Source organism: Perna viridis, chromosome 1 (assembly GCF_037379345.1).
Source record: "Perna viridis isolate PV_CMFRI_1.1 ecotype Kerala chromosome 1, ASM3737934v1, whole genome shotgun sequence".
Taxonomy (NCBI): domain Eukaryota; kingdom Metazoa; phylum Mollusca; class Bivalvia; order Mytilida; family Mytilidae; genus Perna; species Perna viridis.
This window is the reverse complement of record NC_142445.1, coordinates 32,429,640-32,446,663: the sequence shown is the minus strand read 5'-3', so window position 1 is coordinate 32,446,663 and position 17,024 is coordinate 32,429,640. Positions and strand designations below refer to the sequence as shown.

General features: G+C 33.4%; 1 protein-coding gene across 2 annotated transcripts; it reads left to right on the top strand.

The window, feature by feature from the left end:
- Positions 1-1,568: 1,568 nt before the first annotated feature.
- Positions 1,569-16,300, top strand: LOC148628416 (uncharacterized). Of its 2 annotated transcripts, XM_088587141.1 has the most exons (5): positions 1,604-1,841; positions 7,824-8,037; positions 11,813-11,923; positions 12,631-12,659; positions 13,666-13,866. In XM_088587141.1, the coding sequence occupies exons 1-5, from the start codon at positions 1,764-1,766 to the stop codon at positions 13,723-13,725; spliced, it is 492 nt and encodes a 163-aa protein (XP_088443267.1). In that variant the 5' UTR covers positions 1,604-1,763; the 3' UTR covers positions 13,726-13,866. The 2 variants fall into 2 exon arrangements, with proteins under 2 accessions (XP_088443259.1, XP_088443267.1); XM_088587133.1 differs by lacking the exon at positions 12,631-12,659 and having other exon boundaries at positions 1,569-1,841; positions 13,666-16,300.
- The last annotated feature ends 724 nt before the right edge of the window (positions 16,301-17,024 follow it).

The following is a 17,024-nucleotide window of genomic DNA, read 5'->3' as shown; positions in this document are numbered from 1 at the left end:
GAAATCGTGACAGCCTAGACCTTTACAAAATGGTGGCCTTTTTTCTCTCATGAAAAATGTGGGAAAAACATAAAAATCTTGTGTTAAAAATGCAATAGTTTTTTTTTTTGTTTTTTTTTTTTTTTTTTGAAATACTTCATATTAAAATTAAGTAAGGCAGCAAATGATTTCTGTGCTTGCTCATTGCTTCACATAATCCGAGCAAAATTGTATAATTGTATACATCATATACAGTAAAATTTCTGTTCATGAATAAGGACATGCAAAAACATTGACCAGACCAACATAAAAGTGACTGATATGACAGAATCAATCATGATATTATTTTTTGAAAATCTCGTATAGGTTAATGAAAAAAAAATTTAAAAATCAGATTTTCATCAGAATTTATTAATTTTTTTGACAAACGCACTTCTAACATTATACAAACTCTGAAACGAATTACAAAAAAATATCATAATATAAAAATAGTTTCCCATTATTCCCTACTTGCGGAGCTCGGGTGCAGCCATATTTTATCCTGTTTTTTTGCAGAGTTACCTCCCGTAAGAGCAGGTATAATTTCGAAGTCTCACTAATCGATGTTCGGATTCGGGTGCAGAAAAAAAGAGGTTACTCGAATGAAAATGGAATCCCCACCAGACAAACATAACGGTGTTTCTAAAATTTACATGGTGTTTCATTTTGTTGGTAGGTTACATAAGGATGATTTTCTCTTGTATCCCAGGTAAAGAAAGTTTATGGCAGGGTCAGTAGAACGAGAAATTCCCTTTTGACTTTCGAGATTTTCTAAAGTATCGTCGATATCGGATGGAAAACCTTAGGTGTTCAGAATAGACACCTGCTCCACAGGGAGATAAATGTTGACAAAATGTTGGTCCGCAAATTTGGAATCCCTAATGTAACATTTTAACATAGTATAACCATATTTATTATAGGAGTGCTCAGGTAAAAAGAATAGCTTAGCTGAATGCCAACAAAAATAGAAATCATGTGCTTTTGGTATAATTTAGCTTGACGTGTTCATTCCATGCAGGGGCAAAGGTCATCACATGTCATGCTTGAAATAGACCAACAGCACAAGTTTTTTTTATTTATACTCAAATCACTTTTACCTGGTCATTCCTACAAAAATATGGACATTTTAGTTAATTTTTTTTATTTCTAGATGAAAGTTTTTGGTAAATGCTTTAAGCCATTTAAAAAAAGACAAAAATCTGATTTTTAAAGTTTTTGTTTTTAATAACCCAATAGAAATCAAATGGACTTTGCACTTAAATGTATATATGGAGTAAGCTATACCTCTGATTTCTTGACTATTAGTAATAGTCCATAAATCCCAATAGCGTCGTCTGAGTGAACAATGCCATGAGACGTAATGTTATGAAGTACTAATTGTAACAAGCTATTAATCAGTATAAAAGCGTGTCTCACTTTAGATTATTGATCATGGTTCAATGACCATCAAAATTGCAATTCTTATCTTCACCATTCAGGTTATAAAGATTGAAGAGTAAACGTCACAATTTTTTCAAATTACATTAAGATCCATAAACTCTAATTAGTGTTGTCATTTTAGGATTTGTAGTAATGTGAATCACGAATTAAAACGCATGGGCGGAAAACCTTCAAGCTTCAATGTCCGGTAAATTAAACTGTATCAAATCACAACAAACTAGAGTACAACGAAGAGAACAGTACTCAGGACTCTATCGTTATAGTGTTTGGTGTTATAAAACTGCACGCTCATTCTTTTGCTAATCATGCAGTGGCGACACTATTTTAAGCTTAAGGAGTTTGGACTTTCATTCAATCAACCTCAAGACTTTATTAAGTTACAAGTAAGTTTACTTTTTTACTGCACTATATTTTTTTATATTCTATTTTTCAGTTTTATTCATTTTCATTTCTAGAACTTGTATTCAAAGCCATGCTCTTTTTATTGGAAGAATACCTACACTATAGCAAAAATCTGTCACATTATACGGTACACGGCTGGAGCTTTTGTTTCTCAGTATATGTTAGTATATTTCATTTCATTTTTTCTTTCTGTTTTGTTGTGATTTGCAGCTTCTTTGATAAAATATATGGCTTTGAGTGGTTTTACTATGTCCGAATAGCTTGGCCTTTACTTCTTGAACCGAATCTATATTTCAGACAAATATCTTTATAATGTTTTATTAAACAGGTCGTAACAAAATGTCACTCAATGTTTAAGTTATGAAAATGATATTAATAAATTCCAATTACCAAAATACTTTTATGTCATTTTAACCTAACATAAAGGTGTGACAGGTCTTAATTATTTACCATTAAGGAACATAGTGGATAGATATAAAAGCATATTTATGAAATGATTAGATACGTGATTAAATTCCTTTATTGATACATGTGAAGTCGTATTTCTAATAGGTTATTAAACAAGCTTAAAATTTTCATATAAAATGAAATAAGTAATAAACGTGTGATCTAAATATTCAATGGACTCGTCCTGCACTGAACTTATGAACACAAATATGTTAAACTAGTAGCAATAACTGTTCTGATCATTATTTTGGACAAAAACTTGAACATTAACGCTAATGCATTATTGGCAATATTTGTTCTTGTCGTTAGACCTGTTAGCCTCGGTTTAAAGAAGTTAGGCATAGTGAAGTAGAGATGCTGGGAAAATGTAGGTTAGACATGGACTATATGATACTGAAAGTACTCGTGTACAGAGTGTCAATTAAATTGAAGTAAGAAACATATATTTAATTTGAAATGACAACCCTTTAAGTTTTATGATAATCAACGGACTTTGATAAATGAATAAAGATGGTGTACCTATTTTGAATTCAGATTCAAATAAGGGAAATAGATTTCGCCCATGAAACAAATATTCAGCCGCATGCGTAGTAACTTTCCAAATAAAGTGTAAGTTGATTGAAATAAAACAGAATAAAATTGAAAATGTATATGCATATCGCAAAAGCCGATCTTATTAATTTTTTTCGCAGAAGTGTATGTGATACACTAAAAATTCACAAACTGGCAAATGCTATATCAGTTACGATCACCGATTGCAATTTACTAAAGAGGCTAGAAACCACTAATTCCACTTCCCATAGGCTTCTATGCTAATTTCACAATATTCAATGGCTTCTCTGGACTTTACCTTAACTTTAACCTGCAGAGGACAATATATCAGCATGATTCTACATATGTCAGCTCACAATCCTCAGAATGGCATGTGAGGTTAGCAGACTTGCAGTGCAGTACTGGTCACCGGAAGTGAAGGGTCTATAAATAGCATGGGAAATTCCAGTGTTTTCACAAGATAGGGGTATATTCAAAAATCATTATGGAGATTAGGCTTCACATCACAAGAAGAAAAATGCACCTATACATTGTACAGAAATGTTGTTCCTTTCAGAAACTGTTTAATTTGTTTAAATAAGATGAGAACTTTTTTCACAGCACTATGAGGAACAGGGGTAATTTCTGCGTAGGACTATTTTTGCGTACGTTCCAAATGCTCATTGGTTGAATTGGTGGTCTGTAACCTAAAGACATGAGTTTATCCTTTAACTCGGTATATATTCATTCACGTTAAACGGCTATCTCTTATATAACGACCACTGACCGAAAGTTAACCACGATGTGTGAAAAGAAAATAACACTCACAAGCTGACCGAAAGTTAACCATGTTGTGGGGGAAAACAACACTCACAAGTAAGGCCAGTATTACTAAGATACACAATGACAAATAGGGAACAGGATTGCCACCCAAAAGGCATGACTAGATCCGAGCGTACAGACTATCACGTACTGCCTTGGTGGTAACTCGACAGTAAGAAAAAAAACAAACAACAACAAAAAAACAAGAAAGACCCAGATAAACGAAATGTCATGTAATTTTTATTTATATATTTTTTTTAAATCTTTTTTTACTTAATTAGATCATTACGATAAAACAATTAAACCACTGCAGTGTTATCAATTATACTTTTTTGTGAGGTGGGCGATCCGCAATGCACCCCATGGCCTGGCTGTTATTGCGAAATCAGAATAATAAATAGAAATAATATAGGCTTAAGCTATGTAAGATTTGGTTTTAAGGCGGGATTAATAAACAAAGGGCAGCTCAGGTTTGTTTGACCACAACGACGTCTGATTAATTTTACGAACCTCTATTAAAGCTTTTTCCAGTTCATGTGACCTCTTATAGTTAAATGTATTTGACAACAACTATTTTATTGTATTTTGAAATAAATTCTTTGTATCAATTCCTATTAATTTATTGCAAACTGACCAAGACTATTCAGAAACGGATGACCAAAAGAAAACAACTGTAGGTTTCTGTTCTCTTTATTTCGTCCTTTTATATATTTTATTTTTAAAAATGTGAATCGTGGTCATGCCCACAATTCTAATAAAAAAATAATTTAATAATTATTTTCTTCAAGCCTCGGGGTTTTATTTGAAATAAACATACATTGTTTGCAAATATTGTGCATAAATCCTTAGACAATTTTGGCAACTTCATCATCTCGGAGATATGCTTCTGATATTATATATCGCTGCCTAGATTTCTTACCAGATCCAACAAGACCTATGAAAAAATATACACATTAACGACTTGAACTGGTGCACTAAAGAATTGCCTTTATCACTAGCAAATTTAAACATGTTGTTAATAAATAAGGCAACTTTAATGATTTACTTCATGATCAACATTTGGAAGATTTATTATGGGTTTCACCGTATAATTATTTTACTGTCTTAATGGTTAAATGAACCATTCTTGTGCAGGTCTTCAGATAGGAAGAATGCAATTTGTGTATTTGTATTTCTCTTTAAAAAGATAATTGTTGGTGTCTAATTACAGAATTTTCTCTCTAGACGATTAACAATCGTTTTTTCTTGTTCCAATATCGACCATTATTTTGTTAGGTATATCAGTTATTTAACTATAGCATTCAAATGGATGTCTCGTGTGTATAGGGAATAAATTAAGAACTTGTAACAATGAATGCCAAAGCGCATGAAACAGGTCTAGAATAGACACTCTTTTACACGGAACTAAAACTCGATTCGTGAAACTTTCGAGTAACAAATGTAAATATGAAAAAGCATGGAGAAAACAAAAATAATCGAATGCAAAATAAAATGATAAAGAGAAAAGTAAATAAGTGCTGCTTTAACCTTTCACTTGTTTTCTTTTTCTGCATGTATTACTCAATACGTAAGCACCTTTTATTCGGGTAATTACTCTTTCATAGTAGATAGAAATTTTTGGTAGAACAATATCGTTATTTGATTAGAAGTTTTTGCTGTCCTTATTTTCTGTGGTTTATTGGTAAAACGTTTTATTTTTTTTCTGAACGAAAAAAAAGTCCAGTTATCAAGTTGAGGAATGAAAACCTCCTATATTACAATCTTGCTTATTATAAAATTAAGTTTTCAATGTACATATCGGTTAAGCAGTCTATTTACTTAAATGTTCTGTCCCGTACAAGTGTGACACAGATAGAAACGGAAACTACTTAGGCAACATAAGGTTCCGTATTATCTCCGGCACTTATACTTCGGCTTATAGGTCAAACATATGTCTTTTTCATTTGTTGTCAGTCACCTGTCCTACCCCTGTTTTCTCGGAAAACTACTTACTTCATTGGACTATTCGGTGTCGTTGGTTCCTCGTAGTAATCAAAGTAATAAGGACTGAAGTAATTTTATATCTATACTACTAAAGTAAGAGACCGATTTCTTTGAGCCTCAACTCTTCTGAACCCATACAAGGTCGAATATATTTGTGATATGAGGTATAAGTGTAGTGTTGTGTACTTCCTAAATTTGTCTTTGAAACGATCTTTTTTGTACGGAAAACACGAATTTTTTTTTTTTAAATATCCAAATTCAAAGACCGTCATTGGTCCGTGTGTTATAATACGCTTTCGCGCATGCTCAATCGGCACACTGCCTTGATCATGTGTACATGTGTTACACGAGTATTTAAAGTTCATTATTTTTCTTAATTAAACGACCCACCATTTTTCTGGGGTGCAAAGCTTTCCAGACGTGGAAAGGCGAAGAACGTTTCGAAATCAACCTTCCTCCTATGTGTAAACATCTGCAACCCTTTTCACAGAAAATCGTAAGAGTAAAATCAGTCGTAAGTTGTGACGTCACAATACTTAGCTCTATTGTGACATAACTTACGAGTAATTTTACACTTGAGGTTTTTTTGTGAAAAGGACCGCTGAGCCCAAAGTCCAGACCCACTTTTGTGTGTAAACTGTCATGATGGGTAAACCCCCTACCCATTGTTTTGAATAATTCAAGAATTTATTATGCACCTTTTTAACTGGGTGGAGCAGAACTTTCAGAAAATTAAAAGGTGTTCAATCCAGCTCCCCCTTCCCTTCCACCCAACCCCTCCCCCCAAAAAATAAAAAAAAACGACTGGATCACCAATCAATCCACCATTAAAAAATTACGAGCGAACAAGTCCCAGTTTTGGGGTTGATCACATATTTGTATATAAACAAATAAAAAGGTGGTTAGAGAGTGAATGTGCGTCTGAAAAAAACTCGCACGATGCATTGAAAATAACCGATATCAAGGAACAGGACTTTAATGCCTCTTCTGCGTCTTGATGTTGTATGAGTGTCTTCAACAATGAAAAAAAAGTTAACACCCTCAAACCAGACCAAGAAGGCCCCCTATAGCGTGCACATAAGCGGAATTCTTGATAACATAAAAATCAAGGTTACTCTCTTGCTGCCCACTGGCCATGGAGTGAAACTTGGGCAAAACTTCAGGATAACTAGCTAATAGCACCAGGGTTACAGGTAGAGACTGCTAATCTTGATTTAATCAATAGCTGCAAAAAATACGTCATTGACGCAACGCATGTCTGGAGCAGTCAGATTGTTTATTGCAAGCAAGGGTACTTTAATGGGTCAAATTAAACCTGGGACCAATAAAACAGCTTCTTAGTCTAGATTAAGCCATTTTTTACCAGGAAAGTTCATTGGCATGAGGATACGAGACTTTTTAGGGACGCACCATTTAAACTTCGGAGGTGGGGGTTGCTTAGTTTTTTTTCTTTGGTTTTTTAAAAATACATGTATTTCGATTCTGAGTTTGGAGAAAAGATAATTTGGTAAGGGAGGGTTAAAAAATCTGTAATGTGAATAGAAAAAGAACAAAATCATTCGCTTACACGTGTTAGAAAAGTACACTGCGCATGCAAAAAAAAAAAACAATTCTGAGTCAAAAAGAAAACCAAGTCCCTCTGAAAGGTTAATGGTCATCTCCTTTTAAACCAGTAAAGCAATTTGAACAAAACTGTACACCTTTCATGTATGTTAGATGATCGTAGATCCTTTACAACGATTATTTATTTTGTTTGGATCCGTCAAATTAGTACTGTGTACACTTTGCTCAATCGACCGCGATTTCGCGGGCATCCTTTAGTAGAATTAACATGAAGGTGCACGCGTTGTCTAATAGAAACGCCCACTCGCACACGTCCTGCGAAACAGGAAGTCACATTGGACATCAACCAATATCGCTTGCAACGTAAGCCTCATCTATATAATTTGAAAAAATCTGGCCATGTGGGATCGAACCGAAATAATTTTGGACGAAATCCGGACGGACGGAACGACGCACGGACAAGGTGATTCCAATATACCGCCAACTCGTTGAGTTGTAGTAAAATAAATGTTCTGCACAATATGTACCTTTTGAACAGGTTGTCTCCTTGCACATTATTTAGCAAAACTATTATTGTTGATGTAAAAAAATATAAAATGTAAAATCTTTCTTTGTAGTTTGGACCACAAGTTCTTTACGTAGCATGGACGTCTATTTGGTTAGCCTACCATCTAATCTGGATTCTTTTAGAGGCGTACTGGAGTTTGAAAAGTCCTGGTAAATGGATGTTACTACTGACCAACCTAAGCTACCTCACTCTTGCCCTCTTCGCGTTTGTAGACTTCGTTTGCTGTTTATACGTGTTATGTGTACGGTCTGATATATCAAATGGTAAGTTTATTTTGTTAAAGGTCTGGTATATCAAATGGTAAGTTTGTAATGTTAACGGCTTGATATATCAAATGGTAGGTTTATTTTGTTAACGGTCTGGTATATTAAATGATAAGTTCATTTTGTTTACGGTCTGATATAGGCTAGAAACCACTAATTCCACTTCCCATAGGCTTCTATGCAAATTTCACAATATTCAATGGCTTCTCTGGACTGTACCTTAACTTTAACATGCAGAGGACTATATATCTGCATGATTCTATATATATCAGCTCACAATCCTCAGAATGGCATGTGGGGTTAGGAGACTTGCAGTGCAGTACTGGTCACCGGAAGTGGTCTATAAATAGCATGGGAAATCCCAGTGTTTTCACAAGATAGGGGTATATTTAGAAACTATTATGGAGATTAGGCTTCACATCACAAAAAGCAAAATGCACCTATAAAATGTACAGAAATGTTTTTCCTTTCAGAAACTGTTTAAATTTTTAAAATAAGATGAGAACTTTTTTCACAGCACTATGAGGAACAGGGGTAATTTCTGCGTAGGACTATGCTCATTGGTTGAATTGTTGGTCTGTAACCTATATCAAAATGTTTAATGGTAAGTTTATTCTGTTAAAAGCCTGGTATATCAAACGGTTAAGCTTATGTCTGGTATATCAAACGGTTAAGCTTATGTCTAGTATATCAAACGGTTTAGCTTATGTCTGGTATATCAAACGGTCAAGCTTATGTCTGGTATATCAAACGGTTAAGCTTAATATGTTAACGGCCTTGTAAATCAAATGGTAAGTTTATTATGTTAAAGGCATGATATATCAAATGGTAAGTTCATGAAGAAAATCATGATTATCTACATATAAACAAGTAAAGAAACAACACGTTTTTGTGATACATGTATTTTCAGTTTCATCGGTACTAGTAAAATCTTGCTGTTCTTTACAGTTCATCTTTTTAGATATGATTTTCGTCTGTCCAAATTCATTTCGACAATGAGTTTTTTTTCTTTTTTTTCTATCTCGACTGGACTTTGATTAAAGAATTTTCCTTAAAAAATATCACAATGTACACAATGATACAGTTCTCATTAGGAAGTAGAACGATTCAGTTATACTACAAGTAGGTATTATATTGACACATTTTAACCTTCGTCCTACGTTTCGAAATCCGATACTTTAAACGCGGCGATTTGATTCTCATTCACTCAAATGACTTCCTATTGCCACTTGTACTTGTTACATGACAGATCTTTGTACTTCCATGTTGCAGGATCAGACTTGTTTCAACTCCCTTAAATTTGAAAAAAAAGTTCATTAATGTCGTGCCCTGATAACACCGTTGGTAACTACATGGGATAATTAGAGGGACTGTGTAGTTGCATGGTTTTCACTCCGAATTTCTAACGACCTATATGAGTTGTTTACAGTTTTAGGCGTCAAGTTACATAGCCCACCGCGAGCATCACTCTTTTTATTAAATGAATATGCTTTTGAAAATGAACACAATAAAAAAAAAATCGTATTTTTGTTATTGTTGCTTTTGTTGTTTGTATGTGTATTTTTTTTAAATTTTTTACGTCTTGTTTTTGGTTTTGTTTTTCTTTTGTTTTTTGTTCTTTTTTTTTTTTTTTTTTTTTGGGGGGGGGGGGTTGGTGTCTGTTTTTTATTTTGCTGCTGTTAACATAGCTGCGATATGATTAAAAGCTGAATAACTTATTCGCGCAATATTTTCTGAAATTTCACATTCATAGAATCTGGTGCATGATCTGAAAGAAAGGCACTTTGCTAATTAAAAATCCTATGTTAAACATAATTTTTATATAAGATATGCATCAAGACAGGGAAACAAGTCAGGTTTTTCAGTTAATTTGGTGCCTGAAGAGATGGTAGTCCTTAACTATAACTCCTCTTCAGTTTTGAATCAATATATAGTTTTCGGATTAGTGCTTCGTATATAAAAATGATTCGGTTTATTAAGATCATGTGTAGGTTTTGGTCAGCAAGGCACTGATGTGCTGTTTTTTCATAAACTATTAAATGCGTTGGTTAAGTATTTCAGTATTGTTTTGGGTACAGCATGTTTTTTTTTTATAATTCATGCAAACTAACACCAACCTTGCGTTATTTAGATATAATAGACAGACAATGTACACATGCTTGAAGTCATCTATCTGACAAACATTCTTTGATCTTTCAATAATTAAATGCTTTATGAGAAAAAAGTATATATATTCATTAACTACAGTTCAAGCTCTGGTCAATGAACTTGTTTAATTTGTATTTCTATCAAATATAAGCTGAAATATATATATCATTCTGTGATTGACATGGGTTCATGACATTTGCAGTAACATCATTTATATACAAGTCCATAGTTCATACATTTTATACAGAGCACAAGTCACTAGCCTTATTTCTCTAAATTATTTTGTTAAAATTACTAACAATTTTACTACGTAAAAACAAGTGCTTTAGTTCTAGTTACTGAACGTTTCGTTATCACAACCACTCTTGTTATGAATGTTAAATCGACACCAGAGCTTAATATCCATCACAATGTTTTATTTATTCTTGTGGTCTATAACGGTTTGTAAATATGGTAATTGATTCCACTACATTTTTTTAAATTGAACTACCATTTCTTAGTTTTGACTATGATGTTTTTCTCCTTGATTTTTACCAACAACCTTCTTCTGAGAACAGATACATCTCCAACACAAAGTTATTTACCTTCTGATTGTCTAAAGAGCAAGGATATTTGATCAGGTGCATAAATACCTAGTTATAGGCGGACAGTTGACGATACAATGACCGATAGGCGGGAATGTTTCGAGTCTATCTTATAGTTTTACTATGATAAAAGTTCTGAGGTTTTTACTTACAAAATTACGGAAGGCCATTAGTGCCAGGTGTTCACTTATTTTTAAGTCGTTATAACGACTTAGTATTTCGCTATAACGACTTAGTATCTCGTTTAAACAACATAGCTAACTTGTTTAAACGACTTAGCTAACTTGTTTAAACGACTTAGCATCTCGTTTAAACGACTTAATATCTCGTTTTATCAACATAGCATACTCGTTTAAACGACTTAGCATCTCGCTCGTTTTAACTTCTTAATATCTCGTTATAACGACATAGCTACCTTGTTTAAACAACTTAGTGTCTCGTTTAAACGACTTAATATCTCGTTAAAAAGGATATAGCTATCTCGTTTTAACAACATAGCTAACTCGTTTAAACGACTTAGTATCTCGTTATAACGACATAACAGGCGTTGTTAGCTATGTCGTTAAAACGAGACACTAAGTCGTTAAAACGAGTTAGCTGTGTCGTTATAACGAGATACTAAGTCGTTTAAACGAGATGCTAAGTCGTTTAAACAAGACACCAAGTCGTTATAACGAGATACTAAGTCGTTCTAACGACTTAGAAATAAGTGAACACCTGGCACTAATGGGCTTCCGTACAAAATAAACTATTGGTATGATTATTATTAGCTGAGTTTCTATTTCGATAAATAAAACAGAAAATGTTTATTTTACTTGTTACTGTTGATGAAAAGACTAACGTAGAGTGGTATATTGTTTAGTAAAGTTTGGTAATGTTTGTATAATCCCACAGTCTGAAAATAACACTTTATACTATTTTTCGTACCTTACATATTTAGAAATTGTGTTGTATTTTCTGTCCCTATGGCGATCATTGGGCCTCTAGGGATTCTTTATTTTAACTTTCCCAGCAATTTATTGAAACGTGGAATTCATTTTCAGGTAGAGTTAAAGATTTGCCATGGTATCTCAAAATCCAGTGGATCTTGATGACAATCTGTGGTCAGGCAGCATTTCAAGTGACACTTCTTTACTGGGTATTATTAGCAAGTTGTAAGTGTAATTATTTGAAGCTGTATGTTGATAAATATTTCTATCTGGCGTTGATGTAGTGTGCTATAAGAATAAAACGTTTAGTTTGGCTTAATATGCTATTGGCGTGAACCACATATATTTACACAATTGAAAGCTTATTACTCATTTCGCTACTAAAAGTAATAAACTGAAATATTAAAGAAAACTGAAAGTACATTGCTTTATAATTAGTTAAGCACTCTGCTTTAAAACATATCATCTTAATTTTAAAACATATTTTTTTATAGTTGTAATTGAATTTCGTCGAAAACGACAGTTTTAAAAACATGGAAGGAAATTGTTAAATAATATTGTAATTTTATCATATAAATGGTGATACTCAACTTGATCTGTTTTTGCTTTAATTTGTTTTTGTTTTTTATACTATTTTTAATTTGCCAATGCTCAACGATTGCTGTTAAGTTTCCCACACATATTCTATTTCCTTTTGTGAAGTATATGTTGCTGTGTTCACATCCCTAGTTCATTGTCTCTATTTTCACATCATAATTGTCTTTGTCTCTAGTTAACGACTTCGTTTTTGTGATCCGCCTTGTCTCTGTCTCAAGTTCACGACTTAGACATTTTATGATGTGTTTTCACTAAATCCCGTTGGACGTGTTTTTTGTACTTTTGTTTGAGTAAACTAGGTGTGCTTATCAGTTGCATTTTGGATTTTGAACTAGGTTACAGAAACAGCGAGTACTCTTTCGAGGTAGGTAGAGTTTGTTGTCTTTTGTCAGATTTGTTAAAGTGTTTGTATTCTTTGTCGATCTCAAGTCGACAGATTTTTATAGTCCGTTTTATTGTTGTAATTGCCTACCATTGTGTCCTAGGTTAGGAGGGGTTGAGCGCTCACAGACATATTTTACTCCACCACATGCTTTATGTGCATTCCCCAAGCCCGGAACCTGTAGTACAGTGTTAGTTGTGTTTTTTTATACTCATTGTTATTCGTTTAACTTTTTGGTATAGATTAGGTCGATTTTTGTCTTTTATGAATAGTTTCACATCATTTTTTTGTTGTTTTTGTTTTTGTTTTTGTTTTTTTTTTTGGGGGGGGCGGCTTTTACAGTTTCCTTCATGGTATGGGTTTTGACGATCATGGAAGACCGTTTGGTGGCATGTAAAATTTTAATTGTTCGTCGGTGGATTTGGTGGATAGCTGTATCATTGGCAATCAAACCACATCTCCTATTTTAGGTTGAAAGGAAGTTTCCTTAATTAAGGCCAGATTATAAATGGCATTATAAATTAGGTCAAGGAAGTGAAGTTGACACTTCCTCTCACAATTTGGGTATACAAATGACTTTTTAAAACATTTGGTTAATTGGAACTAATTGATTTTCTTAGAGCTTTTTCCTACTGCATTCGAATTTGAATAAATGCGTGTACAGGTGCAAATGTTCACTACATGTACTTATTTGTTAAATGGAAGCGTTAGGTATAAATACATGAAACACAGGCTACAGTAACAGTGTGCTGTTATAGATTTTGTTTTAATCACTCGAATATGTACGAACTGTTTTGCCCTTTCATGGCCAATCCTTTTTAATAGAACACACACTAGAAAGGAATATAAGCATGAAATAAAAATTTAATTTTTGTCCATGGCCAGAACGTAGAAAAGAATGCCGAGTGAAAAACAAAACTTAAAATATTTTTAATCTGATACAAGACAGTATGAGCTCGTCCATAAAAAAATATTTCTTTTGTTTCAGCTACAAAGGCTTCAACAGTTAATAAGCATGGGATCAATCTTGTCTACATGTTATTCGTGACTTTGATCTCTGCCAAACCTACAAAATTTCAACATTTTTATATTCCAATGCTTTCTTCACTGGTTTACATTATAATCAACGTTACATACTTTGCTGCAAGTGGAAATATATTGTACCCATTCCTGAACTGGTCAAAACCAGGGAAAGCAGTCTTACTATCATTATCGTTCGTATTTGTATCTACACCGTTATCTTTTTTCTTCATGTTTGGAATATACAAACTTCGTGTGTTTGTTTATGAGCGATTGATAAAACCATGTATGAGAAATATGCGAGAGAGTTCTGCTGAGAAAGGCGGCGAAGCTTCCGAAAAATTCCGAGTTGAAAATGGATTCGACAAGAACAGAAATTCGACAGGAAAGTGTAGTGTCGAAGAGGTATAGACATGCCTTTGTCTCGACATTTTGTGTAGATTTATGAACACAAAAACCATTTGGTTATTTTGTTGCGAGAGTGCAGTTCTTTAGGAATTCCACGTGACAGGACAAGTCATATATGTAATACGTGCTAAAGCAATTGTATGTTGTCGGTGGTGTGTGCTGGATACGATTTTACAAATGGTACAATGTAGAAATGTTTTCCGCCAATTGAAGAGGAAAGAAGTGCTTTCATGTACACGAATTATTAAACGAGAAGGGTTTGTAGTACATTGAAAAATTGATAAATATTTTAATTACTTGCTAGGTTGTATTAGACATTTCACACAATCGTACTGTGACTGCGAACTCCGACAACTTTATATGATATTGTGATGGGTCATCTAGAAACAAGTTATAAGTCCAGTCAAAATACATTTTTGACTTGAACAGATTGCAATAGCAAATGTTTTTGCATTATTCCCTATATATACAAAGAAAAAAGTCTAAAAAATCTTTATCGAGGAAAACTCTAAATAAGCATTTCAATTAACTTCCGCCATTTTGAATTTGCTTTTTAAAAATGATATTGTTTATAACTGCAATCAACAATTTTCCTATATTATAATGGAATCTTTTAACCACAAAAGGTAGAAACATCAAAATAAAATTTATTGTCTCGAGAAACGGACACACGGTTTACTATATAGTTTCTAAAACTAGGTTGTTGTTGATAGAAGATATGTTAACTCTTTTTGAGTTGTTTAAGAGTTTCTAATTAATGCTAAAATATTTACAATCGCTACATTTTATATACCAGATAATACATACTTATGATTTTGTAACAAATTTTATTAATATTTAAGCCATTTTACAGAGCTATCGCCCTTTCCAATTTTTAATTTCCATAGGAAATTTGAAATGCTTACATTGAGGTTTCTGATCGTTAGATTTAGACTTTTTCCTGTATGTATTTGTGTCATAATGCTATAGGTTAGATTTATATATCTTCCGTTTGTTTAGATTAAGGTTATTGTCTACTTTTTAAAAATAATTATATTCAGGGGTAACTATAGCTTTCAATACGAGCTATTGGCGACATTGTCCTATTTTATAAAATTGCGGATGCACTAAGACTTCCACGATTTTCGTGCGGACAGACCACATACAAAGTACTCCAGACACGGACTTCGTCGAAAACCACTATTAATGATTGAATGAAAAAGTCAGTTTATTCAGGGAGTGTAATATAAAGTCCCTGGTTTATGGCTACGTCATTGTTTCACTGTTGTCGCCTATGGGCGGGGGAGGAGTAGCAACGTTAGCAAGTACCTTTGTCTATGCTTATTTACTCCTACAACGTAAGAGGTGGGAATCCCGTTCCTCCATACCCCAACCTCTTACCTCCGAGCACCAAAATGCATACCGCTCGTTCCGACGTTCTTTGAAATCGACAGAATTATAGTTAAATATGTACCATTTAAAACATTTTATACAGTTTCTTAATTTACCCTAACAAGGGAGAAGGTGCCTAAACTTCAGGTCGGAATCAAATTATTTATCCTCTATTTAAGAATCTAATTCTATTAGTGTCGTATTCATTACTATGTTTTACCTGGGTAAAACGAATGGTCAATTTAATTGCTACGCAGACACATTTTACGATATTAATATTTTTTCTTCCTAACATACCAATGCACTGATATATATTGGCTCCTTAAAGTTTCGAAAACGTTGTATTTTGGTGTGTTTAATTTTGGCACTTTGCAGCAGTGCGCCAAATGCCCAATTTACGGCCTGTATTTTGAGACGACCCCAAATGTTTACCTGTCGTTGTCCGCAGTCGGAGTTTGATTGCGTAAAATGTCTACTGGCAATGTTTTCGGAACTGATACTATTTCAATTTTAATCAATTCTTATGCTGCAATCCATTGGTTTGCTCTATAAAGAGCGCCCAGGAGAAGAAGAGAAAAAAAGGGATATTAATAATTTGAGGAAGACATGAATAATCGCTTCAATAATTTCCAGTTTGAAAATGTCATCCTGAACTCCTCCGTAGGTGTCAACACATGTGCTTTATAACAACCGCTGATCAAATTTTGAAGATTTGGCACTTCACTTAACTGAATCTCACAATTCACCTGCGCAATGCCCCTTGTGGTATTCTTTTTATTGTTCTTTTTATTATTATTATTATTATTAAATGTACTTTAAGTGTCTTTATCTTTTTTTCACATTAATTTATTTATTTACTTCTTGTGGAATATTAGGAGCTAGGACAGAATTGGATACGCTTAATACTTAAAGCTATTATGATTTTACAACAAACGCGCTTTCAAATAAAACTTTCTGTGACAATTAACTACGTTGGTATATCAAGTACACATATGTTAGGCAGCAACCATTTGATTCTCTTTGGTGGGGGGAAAGAAGTTGTCTCAGAAAATAAAAAATATCATAGCATGATATTTTTTTCTGAGACAACTTCTTTTCCCTTGAGCAAAAATAACTTGTATTTTTTTTTGTTCAGGGCCGATCAAAAACCAATTTTTATTTATCTATAGAATACAATCTCACTACTGCATAGCACCTTTCACATAGATAGCAAGATTAAATTATTTAATGTCATTTTTTAAAAACAAACATTGTTTTCTCTCCAGTGATTAGTCAAATTATTTTTTTCAAATTTTCCCGAAACAAACTTTTTCCTTTTTCCAAAAGAAATCAATAGCCCTCCCTCCCCTCCTCCGAAGAAAATCAAATGTTTGCTGCCTTAGTCAACTTTGCTCAAGGTATTAAGGTATTTCATTGTAAATCAAAGTACTCATGTACTGAATCAATTTATATCGATCGTTTGAATTTTTACGCCTCAAATAAGCGTCAAATTGCAAAATATGGGATAACTGGAAAGTACGGTGATCGAATTCAAACGTATCTTAACAC